General features: G+C 36.7%; 1 protein-coding gene and 1 pseudogene across 1 annotated transcript in view; both read right to left on the reverse strand.

The window, feature by feature from the left end:
• The window catches only part of LOC120612874 (phospholipid-transporting ATPase FetA-like), a 93592-nt gene that overhangs the window by 47893 nt on the left and 20089 nt on the right, over positions 1–25610 (reverse strand). The window contains exons 3-6 of the mRNA XM_039875470.1: positions 9377–9435; positions 5554–5667; positions 4635–4733; positions 2951–3012 (exon numbers count right to left, since the gene is read on the reverse strand). Of these exons, the coding sequence (XP_039731404.1) occupies positions 2951–3012; positions 4635–4733; positions 5554–5667; positions 9377–9435 (334 nt within the window). The remainder of the gene's footprint in view (positions 1–2950; positions 3013–4634; positions 4734–5553; positions 5668–9376; positions 9436–25610) is intronic.
• Positions 2329–2447, reverse strand: LOC120613026 (uncharacterized; annotated as a pseudogene).

The raw sequence follows: 25610 nt of genomic DNA on the forward strand, positions 1-25610 counted from the left end.
TATTATATGTAAACATAAGTCCTTATTGCAAAATCATTATATATCCTTGAACCTCTTTTCCTTGGTTTCTAGTGTCATCTCTATGCAGCTAAATCCCAATACATTTACTTATTCTGTTCTTAATGTTCAAATCTAAGTGACAGTACTAAAGGGCAGTTGCTATAAGCTTTAGAGAAAAACACCTGAGTGTTTAATTTTGTCTTGATTCAATGTTCACTTTTTCTAGCTCTGTGGCATTCTGTCTGCCATGAGTTTCACCAGTAGAACATGATATGACAAACAGTCTGGCTTCTCCCAGAGATTTAAAAGTTCATGTATGTAAACCTTGAAATGTATGTTTTTCAGACAAAAAAATTTTTGGTATATTATTTAAAACAAAATTTTTAAAATTTTGTATTATGTATGTTTATATTATGTTTGTATTATGTATTGTTATATATGTTTTTAAAACCAAAGTTTAGATTTTGTAACGTAAGGAGCGGTCAAACTATTACTAATTTGTTCTTGGACACTGTAACAACCACGTCCCAGATTTAGTAAAAGGAGAGATAGTCCCTCCTGATTTAAAATATTCAATTCTGTTGTGCCATATAGTACATTTTTAATTTCCAAGCACTGCATTCTAACTTTTGGTTTAGAAAATCTGGTCAGAGAGCTAGACAAGGCATCACTTTGACTCCAGAGGAGACCATTCATATTCTATTTTCTGTTTCATGTGAATGGTACCTCCTGGAGTTCTGTAACACACTGGTACTTTTCCTGCTACAAATACTTAGAAATACTAGCTAAAATGAAGCCAATATTCTTTCAAAATCAAGGCTATGCTTACTACAAAGTAAGAAAACAGAAAAAAAGACAGGAGTGAAATCCAGAAAAGTAAGCATGTTTTGAAGCTGTACTTGCCCTGAGTGGGGGAGGGAATTGCCAATCTTAATAATTAGTAACTTAAGTTTTAATTTATCCCATCAGAGGGACAAGAAATAAAGCCTTAGGATCTTGAGAGGCAGTAATTTGGAACTAAGAACATAGAGCCAGGACTCTGAAACAGCAACACCATTAGGGAAAAGGCGGTGTTTTAAAAAAAAATCAACTCAAAAAAATAAATAAATAAACTCTTTGGCAAGAAAGTTTGTCTCTTCTACCCTGGAAGGTTCGGGAAGTAGAGGATTCTCCCCTGAGAATCTGTAATCTCATGAGGTATGGGCGTAGGTGATACCCTTGAGTTACTTGGCAGAAGCAAACACAAAACCCCTCAGAAGAATACAACCTGAACTCCAGTCATTTAGAATTCCCAAAAAGTTCCACTCAAGATGTGCTTGTAACCAAAACTGAAAAATAAAAACCACAGAAATCACAACTTGTAAAACAGACAAACCTTTTCAATAGCAGCTCTTCTCAGACCCATGTGTTCTAGAAAAATAAAGCCACTTTCTGGAATACAGACTGTTTCAACAACCAGCCTCACCTCAAGTGTTCCATTAATCAGACACTCACTGTCTAATCAGGGCCCTGCTTGTGAACTCCCACCATAAAACCACTCTATGACAAATTCCTCTCCAATCATCTCATAAAATCCAAGTGCTCAAGTTACTTGGGGGAGTTCATTTGACTAAATTCATTTGCTCAGTAACTCCTTAGCCTTGCAAATTTCTAAAACACTCAGTTTTGTCTTTTCTTTTTTCTTCTCTTTCCTTCCTTTCTTTTTTAATTTTCTTTTTAATTACAACTGACTTTTTTGGTGGTATTTTGTGAGAGGCTTCAATGGATCAAAACACTTGAAGAAATAATCCACCATGAGTTAAGAATCAGTAACCACAATAAATACAAGGATTAGATACCTGAGAACTTGACATAATAGAATTATATGATTAAAACTATAGCTACTGGGTGTTTTGTAAAGTCACCATAAAAAAAGACTGGACCTCAATCATGAATTCCTTCAGATTTGTACTTCTCTGAAATCATGCTTCTGTACAAACTGGTCACTTTTCCTTTTGTATAATCTCTATTTGTTGATTTCCTCTCCATCCCTCAGGGCCTAGCACAAACCATTTCCTTCAGAAAGTTTTCCTTAATTTCTTTAGCCAGCTATGATTGCTCATTTTTATTAATTCTTATAATAAATTGTTGTAACTCTTATGATAGTCTTCATATTTTGCCTTATATAAGAATTATGCCTGCTCCCCTCCATTCCTGCCAAATGTAAATTGCTAAAATTTTGCAGAACCCCACCAAATATAAACACGGACCACTTTATTTTTATTTATTTATTTATTTATTTATTTATTTATTTATGTTATTATTATTATTTTATTATTTTTTTTTTAATGCCTACAGCACCTGGTATTCCTAAGTGGTCTCCTATCCAAGTACTAACCAGGCCTGACCCTGCTTAGCTTCTGAGATCAGTCGGGATCGGGCTTGTTCAGGGTGGCATGGCTGTAGACTGACCTAACACTTTAGAAAGCTATGACCAAACACCACAGCAGTGGGGTCAATACCAATACTTTAGACTGTTAACAAAAAGATGGCCTGGTCAAAGGCTACAACAGATTGGCCAATAAACCATGTCTGAATCCATTGACGTTCTAAAGACAGATGTCTCCAAACTGACCACTACACTAATAATAATAAGAAAAACTTGCATATTGCTATCATAATATATTAATTGTTTTAACACATGTTATTTCATTTTTATTTTCATAAGCATCCTCTAAGGTAGGAAACATGTCCTCAACTTTATAGATAAGAAATATGAGGCCCAGAGAGGTCTGAGGTCAGATGGTACATTCAGGGTATGCTATATAAACAAATTCTTCTTATGTTCAACCCGAGGTTCTTTACACTGTCCTGAACTACCTTTCCAAAGCACCCAGCACATCAAGCGTTAGCAAGGCCAACCCTCTCCCGGAGCAGGCCTACCTAAACTGGCTTCCCTAGAAAGACTTACCTGCCATTCATCAGCACCAGAACAGAACGGTTGTTGACCTGATTGTCATTTTGGTGCCTTTTCTAAAATTATAAAAGAAAATGTTTAGGAAATAGACATAGAGCAAACTGCATGTAGAAGGTTAATATTTTGAAATAGTATCCAAGATAGTTCACTGTCTTTGTAATTTTCCTTTATCTCCCAAAGCCCTTCTACCATTAAAACCAGGCCAAGAGGCTAATTGTCTCTGAGAAGCTGAAAAGGGTGGTCAGAAAAGGAATCAAGGGAGAAGAAAGAGAGAAAATTTTGGCTCTAAATATCAAAGGCCAAAGTCTGGAGGATGAGAACAAACAACTTATACCAAAAACCACAAAGGAGAGAATGCAAAACAATGGGCAGGACTAGAGTCTCTAGGGAAAGCTAAGTATCCTCAGTGCCCCATCCCCCACCCCCACCCCTGCCGCCTCCCATCCCCACCCCCAACCATGGCTGACATATGGAAACTTCTAAAGTAGATAAAATGAAGAAAGAGAAATAGAGGTCATCTATTTAAAGACAAAATAGAAGGAGGAAAATACAAGATATGTCCTAATGTTAGGACTTACATCAGGGAAAAGGGCAAGACTGGGAAGGAGGCAGAGGGAATCTCGAATTTGTCAGAATATTTATCCTAAAGAGACTGAGCTCTAAACCAGAAGTCACTGGGTTATCCTGAATTCGCAAGTTAAGTCTCTGGCTCTTTAAAAAGGATTGGGATGGTGGGGGTGGTAGCTATAAGCTATATTGAGTTTAGTTATAGAGGAATAAAGTTTCATCTTTGCACATCTGAGTTGTGACTCAAATTTAAATCATGTGCTAATTCTGAGTATTAAAAGCTACAGAGTCAAAGAGCTGGAGAAATACCCTGCTCTCAAATGTTAGTCTAAAAATCTATTCTGACAAAAATCAGGACTTCTTAGAGAGAAGTTACAAGTAGGTCAAGAGACTGGCATCTCAAATCCCACTAGCAGGCATGGCCCTGGGTCCTCACCCTTACCCTGTATAGAAGGATGAGGGTGAGGATCCAGGGCCATGCCTGTAAGGAGCAAAGAGAAAGCCATGCATGCAGCACTCCCTGGGAGCCAGTTTCTCCCTCCAAGGCTAGGAAAGGAGTCAGCCTCTGCTTACATTTTGAGGCTTTCTCAAACCAGAGGGTTCCCAGCTGTACCTACATAATAGAATTAAATGTTGGGAAGGAAAATAAGGAAAGTTGGAGAAGAAAAATGAAATGTGGAAAGGGGAGAAGGAAGATAAGAACAGGAAAAAGAGGGATGAAACAGAAAACAAAGGGAAGATAGATATAAAAATAGGAGAAGAGGGAATAGAGAAAGAAAGATGAGAACCAACCCAGAGAAAGCTAAGAGGGCAAGTGAAAGAAGAGGTGGGTTATTAAAAAAGAGACTGAAAAAAGCCTAGAAAGGGGATAAAAGTGCTGGTAGTAGGAAGAAAGGGAAAGGCCTTGCTTTGCCCCTTTCTGGTTGTGCACAGACCGCTAATCTTAGGCCTAAGAAAATTACATGTTCCTCTGGCATAGATAAAGAAACAAGGAAAGGACACATCTCTGTCCATTCAGTGCTTCTGCCTAGCACTACGTAGTTCTAGGGAAGCCCTTGTAGGCCCCTCACTAGGTACAGTGAGAGACTAGAGGCCCAAAAAGCCACTTCACCAGGTCATCAATGGCATCTTTCACTGCTGTTATGGACAACATCACCATCAGGGGTATCACAGTTGTGTGCCATGCCAAGGAGGAGATCTGGGGAATCAGCTGTGAGAGGGAAGGGGAGAGAAACTTAGGTCAGAAAGTTTAAAGGACATTATATTCTCCCACTCCCAAACCCCACAGCTATTTTTACCTCCATAGGTTCATAATAAATTCAACTACCCTAGTTGCTTTCTACCTTTTTGTAGCTTTCGTATAACCCCCAAATATAAGTAAACATCTCCCAAGAAAGGACCAAAAAAGACTTTAAATTGCTACCTATCTGCTCTGAACTCCACTGCAAAGGGCCATTTCTCCTGGGATAATGAAGATGCTGGGGTAGAGGGGTAAGAGTAGACATAAGATGGACTCAGGAAAACCACACAGCCTTCCACACCCCTTCAGCACAATGGGAAATGAGATGATCTGTCCTTCTCTCCCAATTTGGGATTACCCTGCCCTGCTTCTTTGCCCTGGCGGGTACTCTTATTTTCTAAACCATTCTCCTTCCTCAGTACTCCTGCACATTAGATTTCTGTCAGGAAGGCTGGAAAGAGGAGGAGGAACGGAGTTGCAACTGTGGTTGGGGTGAAAACTCTGTGGCCCCCTATGGTCAAGCTGAACTGTGGCCATGCAGCCATAATGAGGGTGCTCCCCTTCCTTAGGTCCCTGACCTTGTCTCTTTCCTCTTGTAGAGGCTTGTTTCATTCTGGCTAATCCTTACTACAGAGACTCTAAAGGACTGAGCTGAAATCCCAGCCATCTATTTGCCTATTATCTAATGAAGGAAGACATCTCCAGTTTAGAGAAGAAAGGAACTGATTACACAACTTGACCCAGAGAGATTGATAAAATACTCTGTGGAAAAGGCCCCAAAAGGCAATACCTGTAGGATGAGCAAAATGAGGAAATACGCATTAGCAAGTCTCTGGAACTGTTCAAATAGGTTCATGGGTAAAAAGTTAAAGACGCTATATTTTGATGTCTTGATGGTATTGTTCTGTGAGTAAAAGAGAATGAGCACGATTAGAGGAACAAAAGATACCTCCCCCCTGCTTCCCCCACCTCCCAGTCTTAACAAAAAGAAACAAGGCCACTCTGTGAAAGGGTCAAAAGCCACAGTTCTCCCGCCAAAGGAAGGGAGGGAGGGAAAAAGTGTTTGCCTGCCCCCACCTTTTCTTTGAGGCCTAGAGAGGTCTAGAGGATGCAAAGATGCCAAGATCAATTAATATGGGTTTTTTGGGAGGGAGGCAGAATGTATTTCTGCTCTGGATAGAATTCTTTGTTTATTGATGCTATTGATAATAATAATGATAATAAAATCAACAATAAAAAGTTACTTATTGAATATTTACTATGTATAAGGCACAGTTTCAAGTATTTTATATGTAGCAATTTATTTAATCTTCACAACCACACTATGAGGAGAGCACCATATGATCATCACCTTTTGAGGATGAGGAAATTGAAGCAATGAAGTTATTTGTCCAAGACCACAGTTAGTTGCAGAATTGGGATTGTGCTGTTCCCTGAGACTCACGCCACTTGTGCAGCCATCCAAATACTTTCCTTTTTCAGAACCAAATAAATTCCCTAAGAACAGGGCTTCTTTTCTACTTCCTCCATCCATAAGGCCAAAACAAAAGAATGAACCCACCTACAAGCCTGGAGGGAAGATATTGCTCAAGTATGAAGGATCCTGCTGGGCTTTGCCTTGGGAAGGCAACAGAGCGTCCTTGTGAAGAACCCAAATCATTCAGCCTTAAGGCTGAAGCTTGCCCAGGAAGGCTAAAGCCCAAAGTCTATTTCCCAAGGAAAGGAAGAGAAGCTGGAATAGCTTAGCACTTAGAAGTTTAGAGATTCAAGCTAAAACTAAGAGTTCTTTGATGTTTCCCATTATTTTCTCCATAATTTTTCCAATTAGTAATCAATCGAATGCTATACATTTCTCAAGATTTGCTCTGTTCAGAGCCCTATGCTCACTATACTAGTAGAGGCTGAGAAAGAAGCAAACAAGATCTATCTCAGAGAAGCTCATAGGTTTGCCTTGGAGTTCTAACTAAATGATCTCTAAGGAAGGACCACTCCAGCCCTGAGAATATATTATTCTAACACTGAAATGATTCTCTTTGATCATAAGAAACTCTGGATATCTTGACATCTAAGTCCAGATGGTTCTGATACTTGGACCCAAAGACCTTTTGGTCTTTTGCCTTACTGAAGCAGCTGGCCTTCATTATGGATTTTCCATTGGTTTTATAGCTAATTAATGTATTTCAGTTTTCTATTCATCACTTGGGTAGCATTTGCTCAGCAAACAAAGACAAAAGCCATGCCGATTCTTTTTTAAGATAGAAATATCAGTACTTCTTTACTAACTTGGCAACGAGAGTGTTTTGTTCTTCTCTTAAAGGTCAAACCAGAAGCAATATCTCAAGAATGTAGAACATCTGCTTAACTATGAACTTTCTCAGTGTTTAGTTCTTTTGGCACGGGTGATAAAATTTAAGCATGATAGAGGTGGTGGATTTTGGTTTGGGCTATTTATTTGGGCAGTCATAACTGACTGATGGCTAAATGGAGAATAGAGGAGAACAGAAGGCCAAGGATATAATGGGAATCGATAGTCAGAAGTTTGGAAAAGGAGTAGAAGTGGAAGAAATTAGGGAAATAGAAGGAGAATGAGCAATGGGTAAGGCCAAGAAAATGAAATGGTTGTTAAATATATAAGAATCTGTCAAATCTATTTATTCATTAACTATCTGTTTATTCATGGCATATATTTATTGGATGCCATTTGTGTGTCAAACATTGTGATAGGAACTGAGGGTACAGATTCAGTGAGACTTGAATCCTTTTTTCAAGGGGTAATAGTTTCTTGGAGAAAGAGAACTAATGTTTTTCACAAGTATACTTAACTCCCACAACGGCCACGTACGGTAAACATTATTATAGATGTCCTTTTTATAGATAAGGAACTGAAGATCGAAGAAGTTAATGCACTTCAGTATACAAGGTTAGTAAGGAGGAGAACTGTGCTCAAACTCAGGTCTATCTGAGGCCAAATCTAATTTTACTGCACCACAAAGCTCCTTATGCAGGTCTAGGAGGTGTGTGGGGGTGTGGGGGGCGGGGAGGGTCAAATTCCAAATGTTATTTTCCAGAACCTCTCTAACTCAGAAATCATAAACTGATACCTACAGAAACTACAAATATGTATGGCTATATTCGTATATACTTATAATTATACTACAGTAAACTCTCCCTTAACATTGTTGATAGGTTCTGTAGCTTAAAGTGAAACAATGTATAACAAAACCAATTTTACCATAAATTGCTATAAACAACAGTTAAGTTCCTATGGCATTTCATCAACGTTATAATGAAATAGCATTATTTGAGGACCTGCTGTATATATACATGTACACAAAATAACATGTATAAAGCATTGCTTGTAATTGTAAAAGACTGGAAACAACCCAGATGTTGATTTATAAGGAACTGGTTATATAAATTATGCTAAATCTGCATGGAAAATATTATGTAGCTGAAAAAAGAAAGGAAAAAGTTATTATGAAAAGATGATTATGAAAATATCTCCAAGGCATATTGTTAAAGTTCAGAAGAGTGTAAGAAAGTGAGGAAATAAGAATATATATTTGTGTTTGCTTTATTTGCACAAAGAAGCACTGATGAATACATGCAAAAAAAACTAATAAAAGTGATTCCCTATAGAGAGCAGATGTGGGCAAGTATGGGGTATTGGAGCAAGACTTTTCAATATATCTCTCTTTTGAGTTACTTATTCATAAATAAATAAGTGGAAAATGAACAATCGAATAGGAAATGGGAAAAGATCATTAATAGGCAGTTTCCAAAAAAAAAAAAAGAAAAAAGAAATGCTAAAGACTAATTTATATGAAAAGATTATTGGTCTCATTTAAAATTAAGGAAAGACAGATAACAAAATATCATTTTTCGTCTAAGAGCCTAGCAAAGATGAAAAAGACCGATAGACACTCGGTTTGGCAAGAATATGGAGAAGTGAGCAGTATCTACTATAGCTAGAAATATAAATGGATGTAATCTTTTTAGAGGGCAATCTGGCAATATGTATCAAAAATTTTAATATATTTTCCTTTTGACCCAGCCAATTCGCTTCTAGGAAACTCATAAGATATATTCACACGCATGTGCCAAAATATATGTATAATGGTTCATTCAGGACCATTTATCATAGCAAAATACTGGAGACTTTTTTTTGGAGAAGGTATGAATAAAGACATTTTAAATGTTCATCAACAGAAAACTGGTTAAATAAATTAAGGTATATCAATACAATGGAAAACTCTGCCACTATTTAATGAATTATGAAGATCTACATGTATTGTAATAAACAGATGTCAAAGCGAAAAAATAAAATTGTGAAACTATGCCTTCATTTGTGCAAGAAAAAGCTACATTATCTCTTTTCTAGGAGTTATATATAAAACCCCAACTCTGAGATATATTCTCCCCTGAGCCTAGGTCACTGGATTAATTTTAGTCCTGAGCCCTCACTGCACCAGCCCTCACTCTATGGGAGAATGAAATAAAGTAGAACCTAAGTTGTAAGATCCACATCTACAAAGAAGTTCCTGCCCCACCAACAAAGAGGAATATTGAAGATTCCAGTCCCGTCCTGAAAGAGCCAAAGACCTGATACTCACTGGATATCCAAACAGAGTGTTGAATTCTTTGTTGTTGGCTTGCAGGTATCTCTCTTGTTCTGAGAAAAAGAGAAATAATAAGAAGGATGTCCCTCTGCAGATCGGCTTGGGATCCTCATACTTTCTCGCTGAGAATATGTCTACAAATGGGAATTTGTCTCTTTATTCACAGAATCAAGATAAATAATAAAAATTAAAATCCTCAAGTATTCAAGTTTTCTGAAGGCAACAGGACAATTTCTGAGTTCTCCACCATTAATGTTTCCACTAATCCTAGATTGTGTCTCCACAGACAATAGGATGGCCTGTATCATTACTGCCAAACACAGAAACCCAGCCCTCCCTCGTAGATCATGTTTATTTTAAGATATCTGAATCTCTTTCTGCAGCTTTTACTAAACTTGCTTAACTAAATTTAAATTAATAAATCATTACTCAGCATCTATTGCACAGAAACCAGTGTGCTAGATGCTGTAAGGAGACCAAAAGATGAGTAAAATGGTGTCTCTGGCTTCAAGGGACTCGTAGTTTAGTAGGAGTGAGCCTGATAACTACAACACATGACAAAGTCATTGCATCAAAACACATAGGTGTTAAGAACTATTACAAATAGTGAGCCCATTATCATGTTATGAAAAGTCTTGAAAATATATATTATCAATGGACCTTTCTTCTCTGAATCAAATATTCCTGTAGTCTCTTCAATTCTTCATTGGTTCAACAAACATTTACTGAGTTCTTGGCAGGTGTCAGGTCCTGAGCTATGTCAGGGTTACATCATCCCTGACCAATTTGGGATTCCTAATCCCAGTGGGGAAGACAAACATAAAAGGAAACTTCAACCTAATGTAAGGGCAGTGATATAGGCAAGAATATGGCATTAGGGGTACACAGAAGAGGGAATGGAAGTTAGGGAAAGTGGAGTAAGGAAGCAGTCCTGGAAGAGAAGATGCTTGAATTATTTGGACAATATGGTGCAAGTGCTTCCTACTTCTCTTGATCCTGGATAGTACGTATACCAAGCAACCTAGAATTTGGCCTGATGGCTGACACTACTGCTAAGCCTTTTACCCTTAATAGTCCTAGAAATTTCTAGACTGTGTTTACAAAGAATTTGTCTCCTCAGAGAGTGATTTCTAGGAACACCTCTGCCTCTGAGTTATACTGAATGTCTATTTTGAAGCTCTTCCAAGCCCTCTAAAGTCCTCCTTAGCTCATGTCTCTCAAGATTAGAAAGAAATTTCCTTCCTTGATCCTCAAAGATTCTTACTCTAGGTTACAGATTCCTATTTGATCTTGAACTCACTGGTCTCAGCCTTCTAAGAGGAGTCTCTCGTTCCAGGTTCTAGAAACATGACCCTGCAACTGTTCAGTGTTTTGGGTTTTTTTTTTTTTTTTGAGATATAATTCACACAACATAAAATTTACTCCCTTACAGTGTACAATTCAGTGATTTTTTTTAGTACATCATGAGGTTTTGCAACCATCACCCCCAAAAGGCAGCCTATATCCATAGTCTCAATTACCACATTTCTCCAGTCCCTGGCAAACACTAACCTACTTTCTACATCCATAGATTTGCCTATTCTGGACATTTCATATAAATAGAATAACATGTGGCCTATTGTGACTGGCTTGTTTCATATAGCATAACGTTTTGAAGGTTCATTCATGTTATAGCACGTACCAGTATTTCATTCATCTTTATGATTGAATAATATTCCACTGTATGGATTTATCACCTTCGTTTATTCATCCCTATGTTGATAAACATTTGGGTTTTTCTCCATCTTTTGGCTATTATAAATAAGGCTGTTAGGAACATTCATGTACAAGTTTTTGCGTGGACATGTTTTCATTTTTCTTGGGCACATACATACGTAGGAGAATTGCTGGGTCATATAGCAATTCTATGTTTAACTTTACAAGGAACTGCCAAAGGGTTTTTCATAGCAGCTGTATTATTTTACATTCCCATCCGCAGTGCATGAAGGTTCTAATTTCTTGGCATCGTCGCCAACACTTGTTACTGCTTGTGTTTTTTAATTTAACTATCTTAGTGGATGTGAAATAGTATCTTATTGTGGTTTTGATTTGCATTTCCCTAATGATGTTGAGCATCTTTAGCATCTTTTCATGTTCTTATTAACGTTTATACATCTTTTTTTGGAGAAATGCCTATTCAGATTCTTTGTCCATTTTAAAACTAGGTTTATTTTTTTAATTACTGAATTATAACAGTTCTTTATATATTCCGGATAGAAGTCACTTATCGGATATATGATTGGCAAATATTTCCTCCTACTCTGGTTTTAAATGTCATTTTTACAATGTACTAAAGTCCAACATTGAATGTGATTCTGGGTTTTGTATTATGTTCCATTGTACTATCCATCTTTTAAATTATTTAACTTTTAATACAGAGTAGTAAATTTCTTGGCTATTCTTGTCTATTCTCTCTTCTAGATAAACTTCAAAATCACTTTGTCCAGTTCCCTCAAGACTGGAGTTTTGATTAGAGATGAAAACAAAGAAAAATTTATTCACTAGAATCCTGGGGATGGAGTAAAAATAGGTTATTAGAGGAGGCAGAGCTCCCTCCCATGGAAAAAGTCAGGCGTGGGAAACTACATTGCATTTCTTAGGGAGATAAGATCATAGACTTTTGAAAGATAGCTGAGGAGAGTGGCAATGATAAGATAGGGACCTGGATGGTTTTTCCTGTAATTTCCTCCATTTCTCCTCTAGCTTTAAGCAAAATTACTAAACATCATGAAGTCAGAACGTTGAGTAAATTTCTTATAGAAAATATCTAAGGGGCTGAAGTCTGTTCATTGGGCAGTATAAAAACAAAGAATTATGAGGAAGTTCAAGGATTTGCATAAATTGTGGGAAAGGTGAAACTGGGAATGTTTAGCTACTTTTACCCAAGGATTTGAGAGTACACAGATTTGGATTACACAGATTAATTTGGAAAGAGTTGACATTTTTGCACTATTAGTCCTCTACCCTGTGACATACTATATCCTTGTGAAAGAGATAAAAAGAGACTTGTTGGTATACCCTGGAGTAGCCACTCCTTTGTGCATGATGATCATGTCTGTATAATCACCTTGCGAGCAAAACATAAACAAGTGGCTATGAGTCTTCCCTGGGTTAGGTTTACCACATAGTATGAAGCTTATAGTCTGTTCCCCTGGAATAGTACCTTTCTTTCTTTTTGTTTCATTCTTGTGATTACTAGCTTTAGCTGAATAAGGATGGGAAAAATTGAGATGGTATGGATAGAATGTTCTGTTATGCCTGGTTTTGATTAGTTAGTGGCTTGCTTACAACATTGCGATATAAGAGCCTTTGCTAACCACCGTAGTTTGGGTTATCCAAACACTGCAACATGTTAGCCTCAGATAACTTCGCTGCATCTAGGATTTAGAGCTGCTGCATAGCCTATGCCCTTTGTGCAGAGACTTTCTCAGAGGCCTAGACAGCTGCCTGATCAGAGCAGAGTACCAGAGCAGTACTCATGTTTCTATCAGTATTGAGGTTATCCAACCCCTGAGCTGGCTAATTTTCTACTATGTTCATATTCAATTTGCTCAGGTATTGATGAGTAAAATCACTCTCTCCCAAACCATTTGCCCCTCCAACTATACCTAACAGATCAGTATGGCCCCTCCATTTATTCAAAAATATTATTTTATGACTCTTTATAAAGTTCTAATATTTTCTTATTACATTTAATCCTAGATATCACTGTTTATTTTTTAACTTAATAAAGATCTAATAGGTTTTCCTGGCAATTCATCTGGATGCAGCAGAATATTCTCTCTTAAGCCCACCAGCCCCCGGGGATACATGGAGTCCAGGCTACGCAGAGCAACTGAATACATACCTCTCTCTTTGAGTTTAAGAGTAAAGTAAAGCAGGTAGATCCCAAAGTTCAGAGCCTGAGTTGGTGGAGACAGACTGAGGCTCGAAAGTGGGGACAGGATTGACCTTCACCTACTTCTGGCTCTTTGATACCAGAACTTCCAAGAAAGAAGAAGGCAAAAGGAAAGTAGGGTTTTCACCGGGGAAGGGTTGGGGGAAGAGGAATCAAGGGCTAGAAAGTCAGATTTTCTAAGATGCTTCTTAAAAACAAAAAAAGCAGGAATGATGAGAAAAATGGTTAAAACTTCAGTTTGCACAACCATCTAGGATAAGCTAAAAGTCTGAGAAAGACAAGCTCAAGAAAAGAAAGTAGCCAGTCATGTTTGAAATAATAAAGGCAGGAAAAATGTTTTCAGACTGGATAATATAAGATTAATTCAAGATTCCCTAGGGCTTGTGAATACTGTTGAGAAGATATTGGGATGACTGTTTTCCCCACTGTTAATTCAAAGTTTGGCTGAAACAAAAGTGACAAAAGTATAAATTACAGATGAGAGGTTAGAACTACAGAAGACTGGAAATTAGCTTAGACAAAGAGAGTCTAGAAGAGGTCCTGGATATGGACTTCAAGGGGACAAACACCTAGCTCTAGCCTCTGGTGACTGCAGAAAATACATCTTTTACTAGAAACTATTCTATGGTTTGTTCAACAAAGGCCTGGTTTCACAAAGACTTACATTGGGAGCTGGCTTGCGGGTGGTAAAACATTGAACTGAAAGAGCCAGACATCTTGGTGAAGCAAGGCAACCTAATATTATAAAATAAGCAGTGGGCTTAGAGTTTAAAAATATGGCAGGCTCCCATAGTGATTAAGAACATAGGCAATCAAGTCATGCTACCAAGGTTCAAGTCTCGGTCCTCCACTTACCAGCTGGGTAGCCTTAAGGAAGTTACTTAACCTCTCTGAGACTCATTTTGTTCATCCGTAAAATGGAAATGATAATACTTACCCATAAGGTTACTGTGAGGATTAATAAATTAAGGCATGCAAAGCATTTTAGAACAATTCCTGGTATATTAAAAATGCTCAGAAAGTCTTAGCTGTTCTAGACTGGGCTCTATGACCAAATTGTTAAGTGACTTAGAACAAGTCATTTTTCATTTGGGAGCTTTAGTTTCCTCATGTGTAAAATGGGGTAGTAAAATCTACCTTATATGCTAATGTGAGAGTTAAATGAGATGGTAATTGTAAAGTTCCTACATAATTCCTGACACATCAAAAGTGCTCATTAAATGATACTTTTTTGTCCTTTACCTTATGTCAAGGAGATTCCATAAGCATCATTGATACAGTTGTCTGTGCCCAAAATAGATTTTGAACTTTCAGCTATCTCCTGTGGATGTACTATGCTGACCCAGCCAGTAGAGAATGAAGGACACAAAAGCCACAGTCTACAGAGGCAAACTCTACTCAATCACTTGGTGGGATAGTAGTAGAAGAGAAATGTCAAAACAGGAGAAGCTTCTAAGGATGTCCTTAGAGCTTTGATTCAAATGCTAGGTTGAAAAACTTAGCTCTTATGCAGTCTTGATGTAATTTAACCTCAAGTTCTGGGGGTGGAACCTACAGAAGAGTGGAGGTTAGCCTAGATAAGGAAATGACAAAAACTAAAAAGGAAAATGAGCTCTGTAAAAGGAGAGAAAGTGGCACTCTAAAAGGTAAGTAACCAGGAAGAAGAAGGAAGAAGAAAGAACAAAGAAGAAAGGCCATTTAGAAATTAGGCTTAGGAGGTTCTAGGAAAATATATCCTTGCTCACAGTGAGAAAGCAATCACAAATGAGATTCTCCAGATAAACAAGAGCAGTGAGATGATCTTCAGGAGTGCAAGTCTCCAAGTAGTAGATTAGTCAAGGCCCACTTATACCACGAGGCTCCCAGTTCAATTAAACCCAGCTGCTGGTGAGAGACACTCAGCAATGATCCCCTGCTGACATTCTACATCGATAGGCCTAGGTGATTTTGCTAAAGTTACCTTATGCATGTGACCGAAATATGTCTCAAATATTATATGGGACATACATATACCAAAAAATTATTCGAATTCAAATTTAACTGGGAATCATGTATTTTATCTGACAACTCTGCCTCTATTATTGAGGTCAGGAGAAGTCCCTACAAATAAGTTCAATTGTTGCTTTAAATTTCCTAAATAAACAGCATTCTAGAAATGAAAGCTAAAAACTTTAGATGCCTGTTTTATTCTAAGTAACTTTATTAAAATATAATACATATACTATACAACTTTACTTATTTAAAATAAAATGTATAATTCAATGGTTTTTTAGTATGTTTGCACAGAGCTGTGCAGCACAGATGTCTATTTTTTGTGTTTATTTAAATGTGGTACTGTATAGGATTCTATTACTAAGGCTCTGATTAACTTTCTGCTCTACATGCCACAATATCTATGCCCTTCTCCTTCCTGATATTTTTCTTCCTTTTTCTGTCTTTTCCTTTTAGTTTCTCCAAATTAGTTATTTTCTCCAAAAAGTGATTACACTTTTTCTTTAATGATTATTCAAATAATATAAAAATATATTTTAACTGTAAAAGACACAAAATTAGAAATATATAGAGAAAAAATACAAAGTTTCCTTTTCTACACCTTCCATTCCTTTTCCCTTTTCTAAGGAAACCATTGCTAACAGACTGGTGTATATCCTGGGATCCTTTCCTTTTCAGGGTATTTATATACAAACATATACATACATACAAACACTGATGTGTGTGTGTGTGTGTGTGTGTGTGATGTGTGTGTTATGTGTATGTATGTATGTGTGTGTGTATAAAAACAAATGAGATCCTACTATGTGTACTGCTCTGCAAGTTGCTTTTTTCTTTTCACACTATGTATTAGAGATCTTTCCACATCAATACATATGAGTGTATCTCATCCTTCTGAATTTACTACCTAATATTATTTAACCATGTATCAATACTTCTTAGTAATTTTTATTGTGGTGGTGATGATGGCAATGATGACATTTATAGATGGTACATGTGGTAAAGGAGAGGAGAACAGGAAGTATAATAAATGAGACAGGCTTGCAAACTCTCCAGGACAGAGCGAGCTTTATAGGCCCTGTCCTAGGCAGATAATTTAGTGGAACTACATAATATACACATAAAGCAACAACTCAAGGCAGGATATAAATAAGATTTTAAATGACTTTTAGAGACCCAAAAGAATTGAAATCATATGTCCACACAAAAACTTGTACATGAATGTTTATAGTAGCATTGTTCACAATAGCTAAAAAGTGAAAACAACCCAAATGTCTATCAACTGCTGGATAAAATTGTGGTATACCCATACAATGGAATGTTATTCAGCCATAAAAAGAAATGAAGTACTGATACATGCTGCAACATGGATGAACCTTGAAAACATTAAGTGAAAGAAGCAAGTCACACAATTCCACATGTTGTATGATTCCATTTATGTCATGTCCAGAATAGACAAATCTATAGAGATAGAAAGATTAGTGGTTATCAAGGGCCATGGGAAAATTGAGAGTGATTGCTAGTGGGTATGGGGTTTCTTTTTGTGAAAAGGTTCTAAAATTAAATTATGGTCATGGTTTTACAATTCTGTGAATATACTAAAAATCACTGAATTATCTGCCTTAAAAGGGTGACATTTATGGCATATGATATATATCTCAGTAAGGCCATTATTATAAAAAAAAACTGTAGAAACCAAGCACTATAGGAACTCAGGAAGGAAAGATAATGGTGGGGGTGGGAGGGATTGGTGGCTAGAATAGCTGGAGAAGTCTTCATGGAGAAAGACTTGCACTAAATCTAAAAGATGACTTTAGGTTCATTACAGATATAGGGGACAGGTATCTGGGCAGGAAGAAGAACTTTGGCACTGAGACTAGATAAGCTGTATGATAGTATACTAGACAGGAAGAGTCTGAAGGAGGCAGGAAACAGGACTATAAAGTTAGTACGTTAATGTTAGGCTAATGACCTTAAATTTTATCTAGTACTGACAAGGAATCTCAGAAAGATTTTGAGGCAGGGGTTGGGGATTGCAGGGAGGGGAATGTGATAAAACTGGAACTTTAGAGAGATTAACAGGCTATATTTACAGAGAAACAGATTACAGATATAAAGACCACTTAAAAGATTGCTGCAATAGTAAACACTTGAAATGATGAGAGCCTGAACTAAGAAAGTGGTGAAAAATAGAAAGGAGAGGGTAGATAAATAAGATGCTGGAACCAGTCAAGTACATAAAGTACTCTATATGTACTTTAAACTTTCCAATCACAATAGGCTCATAGCCTAGAAAAGGGCAGAAGTACCTGTCAAATTACTGGGTTTGCCACTGTTACTTTGTCAACTCACACCATGAGGCTGACATCTTGGATGGACCAGTATTAACTGCTCACTGCTCAAAACAGCACATGTAATAACTCTACTGCAGTAAGTATGCCTAGCCTACCTGAAGGGATTTAGGTCAGGAAAACTGGTAAATTTCAATTAATTAATTAATTTCAATTAATTTAATTCAATTAATTTTCATTGGTAAAACTTTTGAATTTTGTGATGACCCACATTTATAAATGTTCAAGTTATTAACTTTCTGAAAGTATCAAGTTCTCATAGATTATTTTTTACGTATTTACCTAGTGTTTACCATGTGCCAGATACTGTCCTAAGGGCTTTGCAAATTCTACGTCATTTACTTCACAACATCCTTATGAGGTAGCAATATTATTAGTCTCATTTATAGATGAGAAACTATAGCAAAGAGAAATTAAGAGTTTTGTCCAAGATAACATGGTAAGTAGTAAAGCTAGGATTCAAACCTAGATAGTATGGCTCCAGAATCCATGCTCTTGACCACGATGCCTCCTACATGAACTTTCTTCATAGCACTTATTATAGATATAATTTGATATTTCTCTGTGCTATTTTTTAATGTGCTATTAATTAAAGGCTGTCCCTCATGAAACCATAATCTCCATAAGAACAGAGATTCTGTCTAGTTTTTGTTGCCACTGTATTGCCAGTGACTGTAGGACAGTCACTGGCATTCATTTGGTGATCAATAAGTATTTGTTGAATAAATAAATCAGTCTTTATTAGTGATCACTACAGTTTTCATTTGCTTTGAACTTACTACACCCTAAAGTATTCTGCTCTCTATATATCGTTCTGTTCATAAGAAGATGGAGAAATTGGTTAGATTGTTTGTTTTCCTCAGCCCTCTCTCCTTGAGCAGTTATGAAAGTAGACAAGAACTCCCTAGTTTTCCCTTGGTTGGGAGTTTCCTGATTTCCTCTTCCTGGAACTAGGGTTCTTAGAATGGGTTCCCTCCAGGAATCAGACAACTATACAATGACAGAACGTAAAGAAGGAAGAGTATAGTCTTAAACCAGTGACCTAATTTCATTTCCTGCACCTTCTCCATTCTGACTTGCTTTTTCAAAATTTAAGTCATAAATTTTTTTTGTCATATCAGGCAGTTTCACTCTGAAAGAGGGCTTGAGTGTGATTAAGCCAGTTCTCTTTAGTATTTTGATCCACCAAAGGAAAGCATTTAAATGGAAATACTCCCTAATACCATAGCCAGATCCACTTGTTCTGGCCACAGAATGGCTGTATTGGTAATTTGCTTTTTACATTCACCACTTCTTTTTAGCAGGAGGTAGTTGTGAAGGATGGGGAGAGGAAAAGGAACACATGCTTTCCCGGTGAACTTCCAAATAAAAGTACAAAATAAAGTACGAAAGATGAGATTGTATCTACTCAAATTAGAATTCTCAGATGACAAAACAGTGGGGCCTGTACTTATTAAGTACGAAGTATTTATTTCTTCAAACTATATTATTTCCTTTCCTGGCCAGTTGTTTGGTAGATTGGTAGTTTGATTGATAGGGTGGCCAATCTGTTTATTTGTCATGTGTGTGCATGTGTGCTCGCGTGTGCGTGTGTGCACACACACATTTTTTAGAGGCAATAATAATGACATACAGACAGATATCTCTTACTGAGTTCACCTACTTCCATTACGTCTTTCCTCATTTTTGCTTTCAAATATGGACATGGCAGAGTAGTACCAAATATAATTCGATGGAATTTCTGTAAAGAAAAAAGATTCAGAATGAGAATTTCTCATGCTCATATCATTTCACTTAAACATGTTCTTAAGAAACTTGAAACTTCATCTCTGAAATCAAAAATAATCTACCTCTAAGATATATATACTAAATTTTAGAATTTATTTCATATGTCTTCATCATAAAGTTAGATTTTCAAAGCTTAGGAAACATTCTGTTTCCTGGCAACCAAGTCTAACCTGATGACTACAATCTGTCAGAAAAACATTCTGAAACTTGGAAACAAGCAAAAGAGATTATTAGGTGATATGTTAGTGCAGGTACAATTAGTTTTCCATTGGCTGGACTGTTCTAAAACTCTAAGGCAGAGATTAACTTGTAGAGATTTATCCAGTAGAGATACAGACATTTTATGTCTGGTGGATAACGCAAAGGTTATGGCTTATGCACTTTAGGACTTTAACAGTTTTGTGTATAATTTAGAAATCTTAACATTTCTTTATTAAATTACCTATAAATACTTAGCTCCTAAATTTTCACTTGACCTGGTCTTAACATTTTACTTACTCTCTTATTTATTGAGTTTAATTTTTTGACATATGTTCATTTTATATTTATGAGTTGTGTTCCTTAACCTTTTAAAAGTTATACTTTATTAAACCCATGAGTTTGCTACATTGAAAAACCCTTTCTTCCCTTCTTTCTCTCTATCCTTAACCCAATTCAGAAAAAGCCAATAAAGTATATTTATTTTAGTTAACAGATCTATTTCAGGTCTCCTAAGTCATTGAATGTGGATTAGTCAAGACTAGAAAACTTTACAGGTACTTTCATCTTATTCATCCCAAACAAGTTAAGATGGAAAAAAAAAAAATCACAAACTTGAGGGACATGTAGAATCTAAGTAAAAGTGTGCTCCCAGCCTAGGAATGTTCAAATGTTAAAAAAAAAATAACCTGGACAACTGTGATCACTTTGGAATGAGAACGAAGCTTCCAGTTCTACCCTCAGTGAGTCCCAAGTGATCTCATTAAGGATACAATTGCATCAAATAACTTTAGGGGCCGGGAGTTAATAGCAGTTAGATGTGAAACAGTAGGAAATGAAGTGCTGGGAACTGTGACAAATTGGTGAGTGCACTTCTCTTATAAAGGTATCCGAATATAAAAAAGAAAATTAAATGTTGTGCAGGCAAAACAAAATTCATTTGTGCTTGTTGGCTATAAGTTTTATTTCCCAACCTAAGATTTCTGTTTCTTCTATCAATAGAATCTGTGTTCTCTTATCCAAGGTTAGCAGTTCTAATATAACCATTCTCTAGGTACCCAGTTGTACTCTTAGCTGCCTATACTTCCACCTTTGGCTTGGGGTTTCTGCTGCTGCAGAGAAAGTGGAGCCAAGGATGGGATGTCCTGAAGTTCTGGATTCTCTCCAACCCCTGTAGGCCACCAGGCAGCTTTGAGAGGGCACTCTGGCCAAATCCACGCAAGCGACACAGCTTGGAATGTTAAATGGTTATAAGGCACTTAGCCAGCCAGGGCTAAGTAATCACTGTTTAGCTGGAACCAGGCATTCAACCAATCTTGTGATGCTCTCTGCATGCACATCGCATTATATAGCAGCCAAGTGGAAAGTACATTTAAGCTGTTTAACTCAGAGAAAGAATGGGAGAATGTGAGGGAAGAGAGGAAGAAATGGGATATGAGAGGGAAAAGTGAAGAGATGGAGGGGGAATAAAAAGGATTAGGAGCCAGAGAACTGGGAAATGGGTTTTATTTCTAAGTCTGCTACTAATTAATGACAGTGTGATTTGTGGCAAGTTATTAACCACTTTATGCCTCAAATTTCTTCTGAAAAGAGAATAATTTATTTTTTTTAAGAAACAGGAAATAAATTAGGCAGATAGATACATGACAGAGAAAGGGATAAATCTGTCAGAGAGAGGTTTAGGGGCAATTATGTATTACCATCTAAATACCACATTAGTTTCCATTATGGGGGCAAGAAAAAGGACTATGAGAAGATTAAATTAAATAAGGAATGAAAATGTCTGCCACTGTGCTTGACATAAAGCAGTCAATCAATAAATGGTCATATTTTAAAAATTTAATATACATACCTGCAAGATTGGTCAAAAATTTAGTCTAATAATGTTATGTTAGAAAGAAAGTAGAACCACTAGAGCACTTTACATTCTGTTGGTAGTATTAAAAATTGGACAATCATTTTAAAAAACAATTTGGCCTCATCTAGTAAAGTTGATGGAGTATCTACCCTATAACCCAGCAAGTCCATTTTTAGGTATACACCCTAAGGAAACTCTCATAACATGTTGAGAGTGTGCGGTAGCACTGATTATAACAGCAAAACTGGAAACCAACCAAATAGCTATCAAAGGTGACTAGAGAAACAACTGGTGGTATGTTTATACACTGTAAAGCTATATAGTAGTGAAAATTAGTTAACTACATTTATACATATTAACATTGGTAAATGAGGAATATATTTAAGGAAAAGACAAATTGCAAAAGAATACATACAGTATTATGTATGTAATTTATATAAAGTTAAAAATCATATAAAACTATATCATTAGAGATACATACTTTCAAGGTAAACCTATAAAGAGAAGCAAGGGAATGAAAAGTACAAAATTCAGGATAGAGGTGAGGGAGCAGGACATGATAGAGAAGCATACTGAGAGTTTCAAGCTACACTTTGTGTTCATGTTATTGTTACTCTTTACAACGTACACACATTGTAAACTTTAGATCTATTCAATACATAATAACTAAAGAACTAAAAAAATTAAAATGAATATAATCAACTGTAGGAAATACTCTTCCTATCTTACTCAGAAAAGTAATTTTAAAATAACCCTTATTGAAGGAGAAGGTCCATTTTGGGTCACTACATTTTAAAATATGATTTATTTTGAGATAATTTTAAATTTTCAGATTTGCAAAACAGCATAGAGAATTTCCACATACCCTTCACCCACCTTACTCTATATTAACATCTTAAACATAGAAAAATTAACAAACTAAGAAATTAACCCAGGTAAAATATCAATTCATTCCACCAATGTCCTTTTTCTTTTTCTTTTTCTTTTTTCTTTTTTTGTTCTAGGATCCCACATTGCCTTTAATTGTAGATCTCCTCCAACCTGTGACTATTCCTCCTCATTCTTTCCTTGTTCGTGGAGAGTGGGTTGCAAGCTGACAAGGTCCTTGCAATCTGTGAGGTCAGCTAAGAGTTGCCTCATCTCTACGAACCCTCCTAAGAATGGGGAGAATCTATGGAAATGCAAATGATTATAGCAGGGTGTGTAGGCTGGGTGGGGATAATATGCTCCTGTATAAAAGCAGCTTGCATAAATAAAACTGTGCCATTGCTTCGCCATCAGTGGAGGATGGTCCTCCTGATCCTAGCTTTCTGTCTTCTTTCTTTTCTTAATCTCCCACCATTCCCACTCAGATTTATTTTCCAGGGCTGTGCTGGACATGGCAGGATTTGCCACTTGCTGGATGTGGCACTTGTTTCTCGTGGTTTCAACATTTTTGAAATGTTGGTACTGGCCCATTGTTCTGCAGAAGGTGCCTCAACTTGAGTTGGTCTGATATGCCCTTCTCAGTGCATGTCCGGAGATACATGCTGTCATATGTAGATCGCTTGGCTAAGATGGTGTCTGCCAGAACTCTCCATTGTAAACTATTTTCCCCTTTGTGATTACTAAATATTTGGGAGAAAGGTCATCACATTTTAAAAAGAAGGTTGAAAAACAGTAGAGTCATAAAAGAAACACGAAAGAGAAATAAAGGAATAGCACCAACTTCTTCTATACATCGTGGTTAGAGGAATTAAGCTCTTTCATTTGGACATGAGAATTTAAAGGTAGAAATGCCAGGACCCACCTTGAGTTGTTAATCTCCAAACTACTTCAAACTTGGACTGAATCTATTCTCCAGAAAACAGAGCTCTTTACCAACAAAGAAACAAACTGCTGGTTGACTTGAATGCTACTGAGAATCTCACACAGAAGCAGATATATATACATCATCTCGAGTACACTTTCTCAAAACCGTTGTGTAAAATCATGAAAGCTTCCAGTCTATTAAGGTTTTTCAGTTAGCTATTATACCCAATGCACAAATCCCCAGAGTTACTCCAGAAATCAAGGTTCCCTCATCCCTATTCCCATCTCATGAATCTCAGTAAATTTAACAAATTTTTTCCTTTTATAATGAAAAAAAAAAAAAGACTTACCTTGAAATGCTTCTAAAAGGCACAGCCTAAACCCACCAGCCCTCCACACTACACTTCTCAGTTACAAACCCTGCGTTATCCTCTCCTTATTTCAACCACAACTTCTTCCTGACAGGAAAACACTCTAGGAAAACAAGGATCTTTTAAATTTAGGAACTTTAAAACTCCAGGAGGGGCAGGAAGATGTTGAAACATCTGCTAGTCTATGATGCCATTTAGACAACTAGATTTCCTTCAGCTTCCTACTTTTGATTCCTGGCTTTGGAGAACTTCCCAAATACCTTTGTTGTGGTTTTTCTTCTGAGTCCTCTACATAGGGAAAATGAAGTGAATCTCAAAACCCTCATTTACAACCCACTTCTTTCAAAGGTGATTCATGGATTCCTAATAACCTTTAGATTAACTTGGATTTGGGTTCAGGTTGTTTAAAGCAAAGAGTTGAAGATGAATAGAAAATAAATTTCAAACGTAAAGTAAAATAGAAAGGAACATGCAAATAGCTAAGAATCATTCTTAGCTACTGCTTCTATTTTCAAACTCACAGTCTTCCTCAGGAGGTATCTGCTCAGTCTATAAGGCAGTTTTGTAAAGCAACTCAATGCTACTAAAACCTCTTTTCTGCCTAGATCTGTGAATTGGATCTGAACAAATACTGGAGTCCACACAATCTCCTCTGGAGCTTGTAATTTTACAGTATCACAAAGTAAGCTCCTTATTAGGTAGTATAAATCTGATGCTTTTGAGATGATTCATTCTCCTTTTCTTTTAGTCTATAAAAATGAACCAATGTTTACTAAGCTATTTTTAACTATTTGCACATATAGTTAACAAATGTCTGTTGAACAGAATCTTAGAAACCAAGTGTTATGTTTTCTTTTAAACAAATGTTATTTGTTTTACAATTGGGGGCAAGAGTGAGATAATAGAAAGAGCACTGACTAATGGGGAGTTTGGAAACTTCTATTCTCAGTCGGATTCCTTAATTCTTTGTACATATTACAAATGAGTCTTTCTTTGAGTTTTCTAGCTTCCCTCTCTCACTCTAAAAAATATAATGTAAAGCAGGGGTTTTCAAATGGTGTTATGCAGAGCAGGGAGGTTTCTCAGGAGCTGAAGTAGTGTTAGGGGTAGAGGGGAACAAGGAGGAAGAAAAGGACGGTATTTCCTCTCTCTTAACTCGAATAACTGCTTTTATCTGGGACTTTCCTATATTTTAAATTGAAAAAGTAGTTTTTCCTGCTAAAAACAAAGTTGAAAAATGATCTAGATGCTTCTGAGTTAAATGCTTATTTAAGTTAAAATGTACATTTGTAGAAAGAACTCAATCTCCAGGTAAGCCTAGCACAGTTCAAAGTCCATAAATAGCCTCTCTCAACGTACCTAACCCTGGCATTTATGTGGTCTTGGCACAAATTCCAAACAAAAGATGGAACTACTGGGACCATGTGAAGACATTTCACCTCCTCGTGTCAGTCTTTTCTATTCCCACAGTCACCCTATAGTTCCTTAAGATACTTAATCTTCTCCCATGTTTTCATGACAATTCATTTTTCCGTTTTTTCTCCTACTACTTATAGTCAAAGTAAAGTTAGGCTGATCTAAATTTAAACCCTGGAGCCAACACTTATCAAATGTGTGACCTTGGGCTAATGAGATAATCACAATGAACTTCAGATTCCTTATCTCTCACATCTATATAATCACTTCACCTTGGTTTCAAGGATTATATAAAGTATATGAGCACCTTTTATATTGCCTTGCACATAATGGTGCTCTTCCCCCCAAAGTTGTTCTTATTCCTGTTTTGTGTGCTTTCCCTGAGTTATGATATCATATTCTCTCATTGTATCTTTAGCCACAACTCTAAAACTATCTGTTCCAAACTCATACTGTTGAATATTTGCCATTAGGTGCTCACTAGCATCTCAGGATAAACATGTTCCAAAGTGATATTTCACACTTT

Source organism: Pteropus medius, unplaced genomic scaffold, assembly GCF_902729225.1.
Source record: "Pteropus medius unplaced genomic scaffold, Ma_sr-lr_union100, whole genome shotgun sequence".
NCBI lineage: Eukaryota > Metazoa > Chordata > Mammalia > Chiroptera > Pteropodidae > Pteropus > Pteropus medius.